The sequence below is a fragment of the Simochromis diagramma genome, unplaced genomic scaffold (assembly GCF_900408965.1).
Source record: "Simochromis diagramma unplaced genomic scaffold, fSimDia1.1 OVJJ01000113.1, whole genome shotgun sequence".
NCBI classification, from domain to species: domain Eukaryota; kingdom Metazoa; phylum Chordata; class Actinopteri; order Cichliformes; family Cichlidae; genus Simochromis; species Simochromis diagramma.
The window spans coordinates 609,653-626,464 of record NW_024387142.1 but is presented as its reverse complement, the minus strand read 5'-3'; the positions used below and the strand labels follow the sequence as shown (position 1 = coordinate 626,464).

The window sequence follows — 16,812 nt, the reverse complement described above, 5'->3', positions numbered from 1 at the left end:
CGGTCTGACCGACAGGCGTCGCCATTTAGACAAAACTGCCACATCAGCGCAAGAAGAAGAAGAAGAAGTCAACACGGAACGAAGAAAAATGCCACGAGAGGATGTGGGTGTCAAACATGTTCATCAAATAATAACAATACAAAAAACACGAATAAATAAATAACCACGTATTCTATCTTAAATTAGCCTGTCCGAATTTACCACATATAGGACTGCTGGTAGAAACTGCTTAAAGGATGTTTCATATAATCTTTAAATGCAGAAAAGTTGGAGCAACCGCAAAAAATCTACATCATTAAATAAAATATTAGAACAAGATTCTGTCACAGGTATTCTTCAAGACCAATAATAAACATAGGATGCACTGATACAGCATGTATACAGCATATATATAAAGAAAATATCTGCTTGAGTTTATTTATTTATTTATTTATTTATACAAAAACTCTAAGCCCTACTAACATCAACCTGAAAAATTCATCACCCTGATAATTATCAGTAATTGTCTTAAATGAACTACTTTCTTTATGGGTAATAAATGAAATGACAATTAATCAGTTTTCACTTTTTCTCCACACTTGAAAAATCTATGAAATTATATTTTTTCCTTTTTTACAGGAAGAGGAAAACATGCTTTTGTAACTGGTAATCTCACGATTTTTTTAAACACCTGTGCTGTCTGGCAGGTTTAGCAGGTACAATCATGGTCTGGATGCTTTTTTGTGCCAAACACATTTGCTTTCCCAGAGGAGACTCGCTGTAGACTCCTCCATCTTTTTTTTTAATATATGTATTTTATTTGATTATTTGTTGGTGAAAGAAAAAGGCAGAGGAACAGGAACATATGCAATCATAAATCAAAATCAATCATCAGCCTGCAGCCTGGGCTGTCCTGGTGCCACGTGCACTTATGGACACCTCTATGTTCAAACATGGTGTTTGTTGTGTTTTACACAGAAGTCTGCTCAACAGAACACTGCTCCGGTTCACATCTGGCAGGCTGTTCCCAATCACCTCCCTCCAGCTCTCATTGCTGTTGTCCACATGAGTGTTGAAGTCTTCCATTAGGATGAAAGAGTCCCCAGGTGGAGCACTCTCCAGCATCCCACTCAGTGACTCCAAGAAGGCCAGGTACTCTGAACTGTTGTTCGGCACATAGGCGCAGACGACAGTTAGGACCTGTTTCCCGACCAGGAGGCGCAGGGAACAAACCGTTTTGTCCACCAGGAAAAACTCCAACATACAAATAGCTAGAGCTAGTAGGTGACCTGCTCCATCTACTGCTCTACAGCCACTCCAAATATAATGTATTTAGCAGCTCGATAAAGGCTGATGGATGGAAAAAAAAAAAAAAAAGAGTGAGTGAAGGTTGGTGGTTCAATCTCTGGCAGATTTAATATGCATGCCAAAATCTCCTTGAGCGAGACACTAACCCCAAGTTGCTCTCTGATGCATCCATCAAAGTGTGAACATTAGATGAAGCAAGTTGTGTTCGAGTGCTCAGAGTAGAGAAGCGCTATAAAACAGACCACTGACCTTCCCTCAGTACGCAGTTAGTCAGAGAGCCTGCTGTGTTGTTGTTCTGACGGTCGTGTAGGGGGCAGTGTTTCCTCCAGTAGGCTACATTCTTTTTGAAATATTTAAGTTACATTAACATTGTGTGACGCTTTGCTGAATTGTTATTTCTTTTTGACACTAATTTGTACAGTCAAGCACATAATTATTCATAGCTCTGGCAAATTTTGACTTAAAGTTATTTTAATTCAACCAGCAAGTTGTTTTGTTTTTTGGAAATGACACAGGTGTCTCCCAAAAGATAAGACTATGTACAAGAGGCATCATTGTGGGAAAAAAAAAAACAACTCAGCTTTTATTTACATTTGAGCAAAAAGTATCGAGTCCAGAATTATTCATACCCTTCTCAATAATCAATAGAAAAGCCTTTATTGGGTATTACTGCAATCAAACGCTTCCTATAAGTACAGAGCAGCGTTTTGCACATCTCCACAACCATTTTTGCTCACCTTTAGCAATGAGCTCCAAATCTTTCAGATTGGAGGGTCTTCTTACCATCACCCTGATCTCTCGCTCCCTCCACAGATTCTCCATTGGATTCAAGTCGGGACTCTGGCTGGGTCACTGCAAAACGTTAATGTTGTCTGCCAACTGTTTCTTCACCACTTTTGCTGTGTTTTGGGTCACTGTCGTGCTGAAATGTCCACTGGTGCCCAAGGCCAAGTTCCTCTGCAGAGTGCCTGATGTTGTCGTTGAGAATCTTAATGTATTGCTCTTTTTTCATGGTGCCGTTTACTGTGATTGGTTCCCTGGTCCATTGGCTGAAAAACACCCCAAAGCATTAGGTTCCCACCACCATGCTTGACAGTGGGGACGGTGTTCTTTGGGCTGAAGGCTTCTCCACATGAAGGAAACCTCATTGTGACCAAACAATTAAATTTTTGTTTCATCTGACCAAAACACAGACAATCTGAAGTCTTCTTCTTTGTCCAGATGAGCATTTGTAAAGGCCAAGCGAGCTTTTGTGTGCCTTATCTGGAGAAGTGGCGTCGTCCTTGATCGGCACCCGTGGACCCCAGCAGCGTGCAGTGTCCGTTGGGCTGTCTGCCTTGAGACATTGCCACTAGCAGAGCCCAGATTCACCAGAATGGCCTTGGTGGTGATCCTTGGATTCTTTTCATCTTTCTCACTGTCCTCCTGGCCAGCACAGGTGTCACTTTGGGCTTCCGACCGCGTCCTCTGAGATTTTCCACAGTGTGGAACATTTTGTACTTTTTAATAATACTTTGCACTGTAGCTGCTGGTCCTTTAAAACATTGAGATATAATGCCCCTGTAGCCTTTTCCTGACTTGTGAGCAGCCACAATGTGCATCCGCAGGTCCTCACTGAGCTCCTTCTGTTAACCATGACTGTCCACAAACCCACTGCAGAGAGCTGATGTTTTTCACCTGCTGAGTTGATTAAAACAGCTGTTCCCAGTTAATCAGGGTAATTAGGATGCTTTAGAACAGCTTGGACTATTTGGTAGTGATGGCCATATGAAGCTTTCTGAAGCACTGAAGCTTGTGTTGAAAAACGGTTCATTACTCGAAGCTTTTCAACACAGTCCTCTCTGGTGACACCTGGTGGCCAAAAATATGAAGAGCAGCTTGAATCCACAAAATAAAACCAACCGCTTCATTATGACTGCCCACGCTACAGAGTGGAATCCTGTCTGATATTGGGCCTCCGTTGTGTTGCTTTGAACGTGTATTTTTGGGGGGTTAAAAAATGTGGTTTATTTGTTTAATAAATAGTTTTGACCAGTAAACTCTCCTTGTTCAAACTTGCACCATTGTGTGGTCTTTCTTTGCTTGTGACTTCTTGATGTTGGTAAATACAATAATTGAAAAATACCACATTACATATAATATACATATAATAATGTACAACACATTATGGAGTATGCTTCTGCTGTGAGGTCCTGCCTCCATGCACTTGTGCACAAACTATCAGCTAAAGAGAATAAATAGATTAAATTGCTGCACATTTGGCAGACTAACATTTTCAGATTAATTAAACAATAAAATATATATTTTTATAACATTACATGTAAAGAGTCAAGTGGAAGTTTTTCTAAAGTTATTTAATGATATTTATATTATGAAAGCAGATTTTTTGACATTTTAAGCTTTTTCCTATTTTCAGATAAAATAAACACGCACAAAACGAAAGCAAACGGCCAAACACAAAGCTGGAAAACCCACCCAACTGACCAAAATCAACTCAAAATACTCCCACACAACAGAACCTCCTCTATTCCTCGCTGGCTTCAAGTCTCTCAGTGGTTCGCTATGTGTCACCATCAAAACACCACAAATCCACTTACTTATAAACCATTGAATCAGACACCGAAGCAGTTCGGCTCTAAATGAAGCTTCGGGCGTCACTGATCACGTGACTCTGGCCAAACGAATCAAGCTTCGACACAGAGCTTCTGAAGCAGTGTGTTGATTTTTTTGACACACGCACCGGAGCGTCAGCTTCAAGCGGGCCATCACTACTATTTGGACTGGTCCACAACTTTGGATTTTCCCAGAGACTGACAGTTTAATAATTCTGGACGTGACACTTTTTGCTCAAATGTAAATAAAAGCAGAGAAATGTTTTTTTCCACAATAATGCCTCTTGTACATCATCTTATTATCTTTTGGGAGACACCTGTGTCATTTCCAGTCAAAGAAGAACTTGCTGGTTAAATAATAGTAACTTTAAGTCAAAATTTGAATAATTATGGGCTTGACTGTGCATCCAAACGTAGCACAGCAAGCTGGAAGAACTTCACAGCATGTCTTTGGTTCAAACTGAAGACAAAGCCTGTCTGTGATTGTCCAGCTCACCTGAAACAAACAAACAACCCTACATTTCTTTATTTCTACTCGTAATGCTTTTCTATGCTAGACTGTCACTCACTGTAAACACTGCAGAACAGCCTGAAGGATCTGGATGGCTACAAATCTTTTTCTGTTATAGATAATATTTAGTATTTGTTGATGTAAACTGAACACACTGCAGTCACTGAATGAACACACAGAACTCAGCCAGAACACTTTAAATTAATTTAATCAGAATTATTTACAGAAAATGAGCCTTTCAACAAACCAATTAAAAGAAACACGTGAAATGTTTTCAGATTTCACCTTTTGTTTAGTACACATTTTGTGTGTATTCATTACAAAGCTGGCTATAATATGACACAAGCCCCTCAAACTACAATCCCCTACATAAATGAAAGCGTCTAACTGAAATGAACAATGGCAGAGGACGTCTCACAGACCAGAGTCAAGGATCCACACGGAGCTGACGGGCTGACGCCGCCGCCGCTCCTCCTCCTCCTCCTCCTGGGTTCGCACGTACAAAGCAAAAAATGCCCTCAGAGATAAAACCAAACACTTTGAACCGATGGAGCAGAAATCCAAAATTTATACCAACAATTTCTGAACCAATATTACTTTCCTTTTTATAAAACTGTAAGGTTTTGCACTACATAAAATATTTGTATTTTACAACAATAGAACTTTAGACAGTAAAATAGGTTTTGATTGAGGTAATTACATTACATCATGGTGCTTATACAAAGTAAAAAAAAAAAATAGATTCTCATTTGTTTTTCCCAAAATACAACCAAGAGCCCAACACACACACTTCTGTCTCTTTCTGCCTCCGTGGTCAGACCAAATACTTCGGGTCACGTTGCACCTCTCTTTGCACACAGCAATCAGCTTGCACTGCCTCACTTTTCCAGAAAAGGTTCAACTTTGGAATTTGTCACACATGCAGGTAGTTTCTTCTCTTTTATCCTGACAGTTGCTGTATGTTCTCCCTTCTTACGTTAGAGCTACTTTTAGAAAAACAGTAAAACCACAAGACAAGTTCTCCAAGCTTATTACAGGAAACTGATGTGAGAACTCGCCGTGTCCTACAGCTGTCACACAATGTGCATTTACAGGCTGGACACTTTAAAGGTTTATCACCGATTCACTCCAGGTGCTTTCAGTAACTCTGATTTTTTTGCCATATTTTGGACACGCTGGGGAAACAGAGGGGCTAAATAAAGCTGATGCAGGAAAGTGCTTTGCACTGACAAGCTAAAGGTTGGCTATGAAGTCAAAGCACAAAAGCAGCAGAGTTAGCTGCACACAAAGAGAGTCAGTGAGGTTTGCAGACTTTAGAATAAAACTGTGTGAGTCTTTGTTGGACTGATGATCAGCCTGTTTTGTAGTAAACTGGCATAAACATGTTGTTGTATAAAGCTCAGGTAGAATAAAACAGCATCAGACCATTTACCGTTTACCAGGCATGGCTGAAAGATTCCTTAAAATCAAACAAGGAAAACGATTTACACGCTGCAACATGAGCTGGTTAAGCATGAGGGGAAGTTAACTTGGTCAGTCGAGGAAGGGTTAACTAGCAGAGACCCTGTTTGCCTCTAAAAGCATCTCAAATAAGATACAGCGCAGCTCAAGTCTCTCTGTAGAGGTGAAGGTGATCCAAGGCAGAATCTGGACATGAATCGACACGCGTTAAAAATTAGGATCGAAATAGAAATCTGCAGAATGGGCTCAAACTCCAATTTTGAAGACATCAGACAATCAACTTTAGAGTGTAAAGAAACAAAAAGGAGAACATGACCTGGGTGTGCAGGGTTTGTGGGTCTGTGTGATGTGGAAGAAAACAGAGTCAGTTTTTCCATGAATCCATAATTTCATCGATGATGGATGAGCACTGTAGTGAGAATCCTGATAACAGTAACATTTATATGTTTGTGATTGTTAAATGTAACTGTTTGTAGGAAAGAACTTATAGGACTATGTTGCTAAAGGTATCGTCGCGAGGCGTCATCTACTTCTGTTTCCTGCATCCCTCTCAAAGACTTCCACCAGTTTCCCCTCCCACAATGCAACACTGCCAGGCTGAGATCTGCATCCAGTGCTGAGTGAAGTGACTGGTTTCAAACCCCACAGCTGGCACTGCCAAAGTAACACAACGTGATTGACGTGTTACGTTTTCCTGGCAACAAGAATGACAGCACTCCAGAATCACCGTGGTTGGATGATTGGAATAAAGTGGAGGAGTCACTGCGATTGTAACAAACTACCATTCATCACAGTTTGTGTTAACTGTGATAAAGACGTCATATCAAATAGTTAGAATCAGTTGGTGCGAATAAGAAAAACATTGCCAACATTCCCACACGTTGGTGTGACGTCCGAGTTGGACGCTGACAGCACCTGAACATGCTGCTTGGACAGTTTTCATACGTATCCCAGGTAGAAATTTTAAACCCGCCTGAAACAACGAAAAACGATCATGATGAGCAAAGTAACCTTTTTTTAATCATTCGATGTAATTGGAATGAGTTGATCTTTGTTGGAGAAAAGAAACCAAAACAAAAAATGACAAAACGGTGAAACAGGCGTCCAAAGGCACAGGTGCTTTCAGAGGAGGCTTTACTCAGTGATCACTCACCCTGCTCTCGAGTTGGTGACCAGCATGTTAGCACACTGAGACCACGATGGGCCAGGACTGTACTCTGTGTGTGTTTAGTGAAAACGTTTAAATACAGGAAGTGATCGGGATCAGAGGCCAGCACCACGTGACTTTCCTTTACTCTCTCGAGCACCTGAAATATATCCTGTATCAAAGTTGCATTCATACGTGTTGAATGCTAATTAATTCCAACCAAAGTCATTGGCTAGAACTACATTTGCTTTCAGTGATGTGGCATATAGCAGTGGCAAACATACGTGGCTCCAGATTTCCTCCTTAGCTATTAAAAAACCCCAAATGCCCCAAAACGAGACGCAATATTTACATGTAGCTGGAAACTAAACCGCCGTCCACTTGAGAACTCTACGTCTGCTGCGCTTCGGATCACCGTACGCCTTCAGGATAGAGAACTCAGCAGCAGGAAGTGTAAAAAGTGTTGTTGTTTGTTGGTACAGGACACAAACAGCTGTGACGCAGGCAGGAGCCAGCTGACAGACAGCAGCTTTCTCACGTCTCTCTGTCAAATGCACATCAGTTTATTTCTGACGCTAAACCCGAATCGAACAAACAGGAAGTCTCCTGATTTTGCTCAACCGACCTTGACTCGTGACAGCTTAGTCTTTGGCTACGCCTGCAACCTGTAACCTGTCTTTACCTTGATTCATTTATTTTGCCCTGCATGCTGACCTCTGTAAACTGGGTGTGGCTGGAGCTCATTAAACTCTCCTAAGAAGACCTGAGGTAAAATTTCTTGTGTAATCACGACAGGATAAAACTGAACTTCAGCTCTGCTCATCTGCCTGAATGAACACAACGGTGTGTGTCCTGTGTGTGTGTGTGTGTGTTCGAGCCCTTGGACTGAAAGCTGCTCAGTGTGTTTAAGGCTTCACTGTCTGAAAAGTGTGTTTAGAAAAGTCTCGAGACAAGGCTGTACTGTGACATATTGCATAAATCACCATCACGTGGTATTAGAGTTAGACAACACTAGCGCCATCAAATCTAAAACCTATTCGCAATTTTCTGTTGTTCAACAGTTAGGGCTGCACAAAACTAATTAATTCCCTGCATGTGCAAGACACAAATCAAACTGAAGAAGGTGTAAGTGCAAGTTAGCAAGTATTTCTGATATCTGTGCATGCGCGAGTGCGTCACCACCCCTCAGAGAGGAGTCTGTAGGTGTGTGTATTGCTGTGATGGGGTGGAGGTGGAGGAGGAGGTGGTGTTGGGGGTGGGGCTGTTAGCCAGATGAGAGGAAGTGGACGAGTCGGACAGCTGCAGCTGCTCCAGCTTCTTCAAGTATTCGTCTCTGAGGGCCAGCAGCTCCTTGTAGCGCTGCTCCACTGGACTCTGCTGCTGGAACACACACACACAGACACACACACACACGCACGCACAAACGCACGCACACGCATGCAAAGTCACAGGTTGTACACGGGAAACTCCATATTGCAGCATTTGCTTTGAATATTGATTCTCAGAACAGGAGAGTTTCTATAATGAACCACATTTATAAAAGAATCATCCGTCAGGTCTTTCTGTCTGTAAATGTAAACGATGCCTTCTGATGATGCTGTAAACAGAAGTGGTCCTAGCACTGAACCCTGTGGGACTCCATAATTAACCTCAGTGTGTGAAGGAGACTGCGCTGAGGTCTAACACAGAGAGGAGTCCACTGTCAGAGGCCATAAGACGATCATTTGTAACTAAAGCTGTTTCTGTGCTGTGATCTCAGAGTTCTGAGGTTGATATATCCAGATATCCATTATCTGGCAAGTGAATCCAGATAACAGATACACAGTATTTGGAGTCCTGTGCAGCCGGCCACATGTTTATCCAGGCAAGCTTACAGCATATTATAGCAAACACAAGAGCAGTCCTACCTGCTGTCGTATGCGTGGGTTCCAGCGGATGTAGTACGCTACCCAGAGCTCTAGGTGGCGCATGCTGGCAACAGGGTAGAGAACCCTGCCAGATTCTGGGGTGTAGAAGGGGTTTAAATACATATCCACCTTGCTGTTGACCAGAGACCACAGAGACACCGTCTTGGACCTCACCTCCTGCACCACAGAAGAGTTTCAGTGTCAAACACTTGCAGCTGAAGCACACGACATAAGTATGTGGACAGTGACACAGTTTTGATCACTTTGTCTGTGTAATTTTAACTTTCTTAGGGATTTTCTTTTGTAACACTGTATTTATTTTGTTGCATTGATTTCCATGCTTTGTAATACACTAACTTCCCAACTTTGAGTATAAATAAAGTATTTCTTATCACATTAACTGCAGACATTTTTATACGTAGTTCCTTATTTTCAACTTAACCTTCCAGACAGACAGCAAAACCTCGAGGAGCTGCCAAATCCATGACCTGGACATGGACTACTACTAAATGAACAGCACTGTATATCCTGGAAGACCATGGATGACAGACTGCAGGACCTCTATTTCAGAAAACCTCATTCACAACATCTAGCCAGGTCAAGAACACTTCTGAGCTGACACGTGTATCACTGACAGTGTCTACAGTTAAGAGGCACCTTTATAAATATAAACACAGTACAATGTAACAAGAAGACCGGATTAGGCCAGAAAACAACTAAAAGAGTCAGTTGTGGGAAAACATCTTTGAATGAAATGAAACCAAAATGAAGTTGCAGTAGGATGAATGAAAGAGGAAAACAGGAAAAGGAAAGTTCTAGATTTTAAATGCAAACATGGTGATGGCTGGGAAGGTTAACGGCTGCCAGGAGAACCAAGTCACTGCTGTTAACGGCTGACATGGATGCTGACAGAAGCAACGATGGATTCAGCCAAATACTGAAAACCTGATTGGTGATGCTTCACCATGGAAACGGATGATGAGCCAAAGCATTCTTCAAAGGACACCCGAGAGTTTCACAAGGCAAAGAAACTCTGTATTTTACAACAGCCAAGTCAGTCACCTGACCCGAACACAACGAAACATGTGATTCAGCTGCTGAAGACAAAACTGACGGCAGCATCCAGTCAGCCTTTAAAGTCTGAGAGGGAGTAAAAACTCTCATTGGGCCAAACTCTGTATTACAAGGACACAATTTTCATATTTTGCATGCATGTACATGTTATATGTGCAGGTGTTCTTACATGCTGGTCTCGTACGCTCTCGCAGTTGTACAGGAAGGTCCCGAAGCGACAGCTGTAGAGGTGATCCAGGATCGTCAGCAGGAGATGCTCGTTAAACTCGAAGGCCGTAGGGAACTAAGAGGTGAGAGTTACAATTCAAAGACTGAGTCAGTAATCTGAGACTGAGTCATCCTAACGTTAGTGAACATACAAACATTGACAGTGTTCCTGTCGTTTTGTTGGGATGTTTCCTTCTCTTTTGTCAAATGCATGAAGTCAAACAGCAGTTTGAGTATTTTTGAGCCTAACCAGAGCAGCTCAGAGTGGGGGAGCGTGTGCCTGAACCAGGAGGTGGCTGGTTGGTCTGTGCAGCTGGACTGAGAAGAGTTCACAGTGTGCTGAAATAAAGTGAAATCCAGAGCGTAGCAGCCAAACAGCCGAGGAGGTGAACGTGGGGTTTTCACAGTGCTGTTTACCACCTTTGTTGGTTTGATCTATACAGAGAGTCCCACTGAGACGTGAGAGGCAGACAAACATTCAACTTACAACAGGAACGAGCTCTCAGTGACGATCGATGATGATTTTAGCTCAACGAAGCCAAAATTCATTTTGAATCTTCTTCTTCTGTAACGAGCTGTTATGCTGTTTGTTGCACTCTTTGTTTATTCTCATTCATATTTGAACTATACAACAATCTGTAATGAAATTCATCCGAAATATTTGTTTTGTCCAAACGTCTTCAAGAAATGCTGCCTCTGCTGCTGATGCAGACGAGCCTCCTGGGGCTCCGGTTTCAAACTAAGCATGAACAGAGTTAACTGACACGCTCTGTTCTCAAGTTATCGGCCCTTCACGAGGTGTCGGGTTCAGGGGTCTGCTCTATATTATTGGAAATATGGTGCCGCTAGCTTCATCGGGTGACACCTCCAGCTCCAGTATGCAGACTGGGAGTTGGAAATGAGTGGCGTGCCCACGTGAGGAAGGGAATGCATGCCGGCCTAAATGGAGGCATTAAAGTATTTGTGGGTCTTGTTCATTAGTGACAAAAGTAGATGAGTGATAGAAGTAGGGAGTGGTAGCTTAACAAAGTGTCTGCTGGGTCTGCAGTAATGGTGATACTCGATACCAGTCTGCAGTGGTGGAAAGAGAAGAGGTCCGTTTAGTGAATTTACTCTCCCGTTCTTGTCAGTGGCCACAGACGATGGATAGGGGCTGAGATGAGAAGGAGAATGATGAATGAGGCAGATAAGAGTGCCTGAAATGCCCGTCGGAGGGCATCTGGGATCTCTCTCAGCGATATGTTTAGGAGCTCAGTCGGGCTCTGGGTAGAGCCAGGATTCTAAATAAAAAGGCAGAAGATTAGACCGACTCCTGGCTCCTCCTAACTGAGGTATTTTTGGCATGTCCAACTGGGAGGAGGCCCCAAGTTAAACCCCGGTCACACTTGATTATTGACTAGCTTGGAAGACCTGGTATGCCAAAAGAAGAGCTGGAAGAGGAAGCTGTGGCATCTCTGTTCAAGCCCTTCTGCTCTTCCATGAGTTCCTACCTACTTTAGTCTATGTTGATTCAGGAGCCTGCTCCTGTGTTGACAAGCTCAGTGTTGCTACGACTGTGACAGGAAACCAGCCACGGAGGGTGTCGGGTTGAGGGGTTATCTACAAACTGCTAGCTGCTGTTTAACTACAAAGTGCAACATTGTTACGTTCCTATATTCACGCAGTGAGACGACCGAAGCGCTGCACGTACCTGTTTAGTCATCTGCCACACACAGTCGATGAACTGAACAAAGATGGGTGATCGGTCCTGATCGGCATGGTTTTTGTCACCATGTCCTATCCTCTGAACACACACACACACACACACACACACACACACACACACACACACACACACACACACACCAGAAACGTTTCCTCCTGATCAGTCGTCTTAACTCATGCGATTGAATGTATTTCAGAAACTAGATGGTGAAAAACTTACTGAGGCAAATTTGTGGCCGAAGCTGATCCATTCCTTTTCAATCAAAACCTAAAAAAGACACAGATGAAAAAAATCACAACTTTTAAATATCAAACAGGCATCGTGATGAAATTAAAGCCTGCTGTGCTCCTCATATCCTCTGTGAATGTCTAAGCTCATGTTCACGAGGGTGAAACGACTGACCTGGAATCCTCTGAGAGTGCGATAGTGGCTGTCCAGCATCAGCATAGCCAGAGAGGTGAGCTGTGCAGTTCGGTCCCAGCCGTCACTACAGTGAACTACTACTGAGTTCCCACTGGACACTTTGTCTGCAACTTGGATGGCTCCTGACAACACCAGCTGAGTACAAGGATTGGCACAATGCAATAAAAATACATTATTATAACAAGGTAATGTAAATGGACTGTTTCTTATGTAGCGCTTTTCTACTCTTCTGAGTTATCAAATGCACGTAGAAACCTCTCACCTTGACATGTTCCAACCAGTGTGTAGACTCTAGGCTGGACAGCCAGTGGGATTCCTCCACGTTGGGGTAGACGATATCTTTGAGTTTCTTCTGGGATTCCCTCATGACGTGGATATTCTGGATGTCCAGGAAGATGAGCTCTGCGTTTTGGTACTCATCACCCTCGTAGCCTCCTCCGGTGGCCTGAGGATTGCACAAACAGTGGGCATGCATCTCTACACAGATGTGTATAACAGTATCAGTGGAATTAACTGGGTAAGAGACTTTTGTTAATGTTTGGGACTAATGATGACAGTGCTCTTTAACTCTTTTAGGGATCATCCTCCAACATAATAAATATTTATTATCCCAATAACCTGTCGCTGGTTATATTAGACTCATTAGCATTGTGTCGCAGCAGGTTCAGGAAGACAAAGGTTAAGAGAGAGTGTGATGGAAGTATCCACAAAAATGGCGTTTTATAGGACGTTTGGTTGTTTCATTTTGGCTGAGTGTTTTTTTTGCCCCACTATATCACAGATCACCCAGCATCATACATACAGTGGCTCATCCCTCTTCTAATACCTGAGCAGGTGGGACTCACAGATATGAGCAGAGCGGAGCTGGTGTGCCATAATAGCATAAAAGTGAGCGTGTCAGCAGTGCAGTGTAGGCCTTCGCTACAACCTCCTCTGTGCAGATCCAGCTGCAGGTTCAAGAGTATTTGAGAGTTTGCTGACTGAATGGCTTACTGGTGTTGGGGCCCTTGGACCTAGGACACTGGGAGGCAGACACACCCAGGACCAGAAGGACTAGAGGTGAGGTGGTGGTGTGGGGTCCTCCTCCCTGCAGCTCTGCACTGGCCCAGGTCTCCTGGGTCCACCTGTGGCAGTCTGTTGTTGCAGACCTCTGTTTAATCTTGTAACTGATGTTTGTTTTGTGAGTCTTTTGTTACAGATGCAGCAGATGGAGATTTCTCCACTTTTATCCCCCCAGCCCACCTTTCTCTATTTCTCCACCACTGCTCCACCTTCACAGAGTCTGCTCCAGCATCCACAATAATGTGAATAATAACAGAGTCTACAGTGCTCAAAGCAAGTATCTTTGGCACAACAAAGCATCCGCCCATCACCACCATCAGACCCTGATTCTGTTGCTAAAACTGTCAGAAAGAACAAGTTAGAAAATCCTACATGTGACTGTGATGACTCAACGAGGAAAACCTGAGTGTCGGCGCCTGCAGCCAGGCTAACGACAGCATTAGTAGTTGTCTGTTTTATGTTGTGGTTTGAATCTTATTTGTACTGTGTCACTTTTTAAATATATCACCTTACTGCCATAGGCAACCAGTCAAACTGTATGACACACATTTAATGGTTCCTCTTTATTTTCATGAATGTTTACACTGTAGATTCTCACTGAAGGCATCAGAACTATGAATGAACACATGACATTATGTAGTAAACAACTCAGAACATGTTTGATATTTCAGGTTCTTCCAAACAGCCTTTGCTTTGATTCCTGCTTTGCTCACTCTTGGCGTTCTCTCCATGAGCTTCATGAGGTCGTCTCCTGAAACGGTTTCCAACAGTCTTGAAGGAGTTCCCAGAGATGCTGAGCACTTGTTGGTCCTTTGCCTTCACTCTGAGCTCCATCTCATCCCAAACCATCTCCACTGGGTTTAGGTCAGGTGACTGTGGAGGCCAGACCATCTGGTCAGCACTCCATCACTCTCCTTATTGGTCAAACAGCCCTGACACAGCCTGGAGGTGTGTTTGGGGTCATTGTGCTGTTGGAAAATAAATGATAGTCCAACTAAATACAAACTGGATGGGATGCATGTGGCTGCAGGATGCTGTGGAAGCCACGATGGTTCAGTGCGCCTTCAATTTTGAATAAATCTCCAACTGTGTCAGCAGCAAACCCCCCCACACCATCACATCTCGTCCTCCATGCTTCACAGTGGGAACCATGCATGTAGAGACCATCGTTCACCTTTTCTCTCTCACACAAAGACTCGGCAGGTGGAACCAAAGATCTCAGATTTGGACAGACCAAAGCACAGATGTCCTCTGGTCTAATGTCCACTCCTTGTGTTTCTCAGCAGCTGTTTGACCATAAAGGCCTGATTCACACAGTCTCCTCTGAACATGTAGAGATGTGTCTGCTACTGGAGCTCTGTGTGGCATCTATCTGGGCTCTGATCTGAGCTGCTGTTAACTTGTGATTTCTGAGGCTGGTGACTCGGATGAATGTGTCCTCAGCAGCAGAGGGGACTCCTGCTCTTCCTTTCCTGGGACGTCCTCATGTGAGACAGTTTCATCGTGGTCTTGATGGTTTTTGTGACTGCACTTGGGGACACATTCAAAGCAAACACACCTGATGGTCCCAACCTCATTAAGAAGGCAAGAAATTCCACAAATGAGCCCTGACAGGCTCACCTGTGAGGGGAAACACGTCAGGTGACGACAGCATGAAGCTCACTGAGAGAAGGCCGAGGGTTTGCAGCGCTGCCAACAAAGCAAAGGGTGGAACCTAAATTATAAAACATATTTATCACTTTTGTCTTTACTACATAATCCCATATATCTTGCTTCATATAGGTGATGTCTTCAGTTTGTATCTACAATGTAGAAAGTAGTAAAAATAAAGAAAAACCATTAAATGAGAAGGTGTGTCCAAACCTTTGACTGGCAGTGTATATATGGTGTACACAGGTGAAGTGATATGAATTGTTTTTGGATGTACCGTCTTAAGTTTTTTCTGTTTCTGATTAAATTAGTAGTTCACAGATAAATGTTGCAAATGATGCCCGTGGATTGCGCTGTTTCCTTTTTCTTCTGACCTTGTTGGCAACTGCGTTGACATTGGGACGAGCGTCGTATATGGTGAGCTTGGTGGTATCATTTGCCTCCCTAATCAGCTCCAGGTAGCGTTCATCGTCCTTGTTCCTTTTACCAGACATGCCAACGAGAGGCTGACTGCAGCGGGCGATCACTGCTTGGTTCTCTCTGTGGATCCATGACAGGACCTAAGACAGAACAACACTTTATGATACAGCGTCAATGTTAAGAACATCTGTCTGTGAAGGTTCTCAGTCATCCAGGTCATTGAAGTCTAAGGAGCTTGGGAAGAAAAGCATCTGGACTGTCTGCCATCTATAATCCAGTTCTGAGACGCCTTAACGTCCACTCACATCCTGGGCCCTTTGACCTCAATAAGTCACATGATAGGGTGGGGCCAGGTTTCACGATGGGTTCACCTGAAACCTTGGCTGATTGTGACCTACACCTGTTTTCACACCTTGGCTCATTTGATTAGGCAGAGGATCAATAGGGGGTCCATGACCCTCTTGGGGACACACCCACAGGGCTTAAAATCTGGGACTCTCCACCATTTGACCCTAGAACTGAAGAAGCTTCTCAGATGAAACGTCTTCAAGAAACTTCAAGAAATCCAGAAGCTTTTCTCCTCAAACATCTGAATAGCCACAAACTATGTCAACAAGTCAAACCCATTATGTTCAGTCTGAAACAATCCCTTTGTTTTTTCAAGCTCTAGTTGTGTTTAGAATCTGCAGCATGTCACAAAATACCCGTCTGGACTTCCACTGCACATCTGGATGTTTTTAGCCTGCAAGCTTCCAGTACAAAAACAAACAGGCAATTTCTGTATTGGCTGTCTTGGGTTCTGCTTCCTGCATCAAACTGTAACTGAACCAAATCTGGAGCTAATGTGTGCAAACCAGGGGAAACCTTTAAATGTTATTGGATGGTCAGTCAATGGAAGTTCTCAAACAGGTCCGTAATGACAACCAAGAAAATGCAGAAATCACAGTACAGCGGTCCCTCGTTTATCGCGGGAGTTAGGTTCTAAAAACAACCCGCGATAGGTGAAATCTGCAAAGTAGTGAATTTTATTTTTTACAATTATTATAGATGTTTTAGGCTGTAAAACCCCATTTTACACACTTTATACACTTTTCTCAGACAGGCATGAACATTTGTTTAAACACTCTCAAAGTTCAAACCTTGGTAGGAACATAAGTCCAGTATTAAAGAATGAAACTAAAGATCAAACCCTGTTATCAGGTCCAGAACAAGTGAATAGAGCAGCTGCCAGAGAATTCAACATTAATGAATCATTAATGAATCACTGGTACGGAAGCAGAGGAAGCAAGACGAATGAGTTGAGTAAAGTTTGACTGTTTTGTTTCGCTTAATGTGCCTTATAATCC

The 16,812-nt window shown here is 43.1% G+C and overlaps 1 protein-coding gene across 3 annotated transcripts in view; it reads right to left on the bottom strand.

Moving 5' to 3' along the window:
- Positions 1-4,600: 4,600 nt before the first annotated feature.
- Positions 4,601-16,812, bottom strand: part of mtm1 (myotubularin 1) — a 28,248-nt gene continuing 16,036 nt past the window's right edge. For 2 of the 3 annotated variants that reach the window (XM_040047165.1, XM_040047163.1), the window contains exons 9-16: positions 15,421-15,606; positions 12,597-12,779; positions 12,314-12,469; positions 12,131-12,178; positions 11,897-11,989; positions 10,169-10,282; positions 8,926-9,102; positions 4,601-8,398 (exon numbers count right to left, since the gene is read on the bottom strand). In XM_040047165.1, the coding sequence (XP_039903099.1) occupies positions 8,204-8,398; positions 8,926-9,102; positions 10,169-10,282; positions 11,897-11,989; positions 12,131-12,178; positions 12,314-12,469; positions 12,597-12,779; positions 15,421-15,606 (1,152 nt within the window). In that variant the 3' untranslated portion in view covers positions 4,601-8,203. The remainder of the gene's footprint in view (positions 8,399-8,925; positions 9,103-10,168; positions 10,283-11,896; positions 11,990-12,130; positions 12,179-12,313; positions 12,470-12,596; positions 12,780-15,420; positions 15,607-16,812) is intronic. The other variant, XM_040047166.1, reaches the window with a different exon arrangement.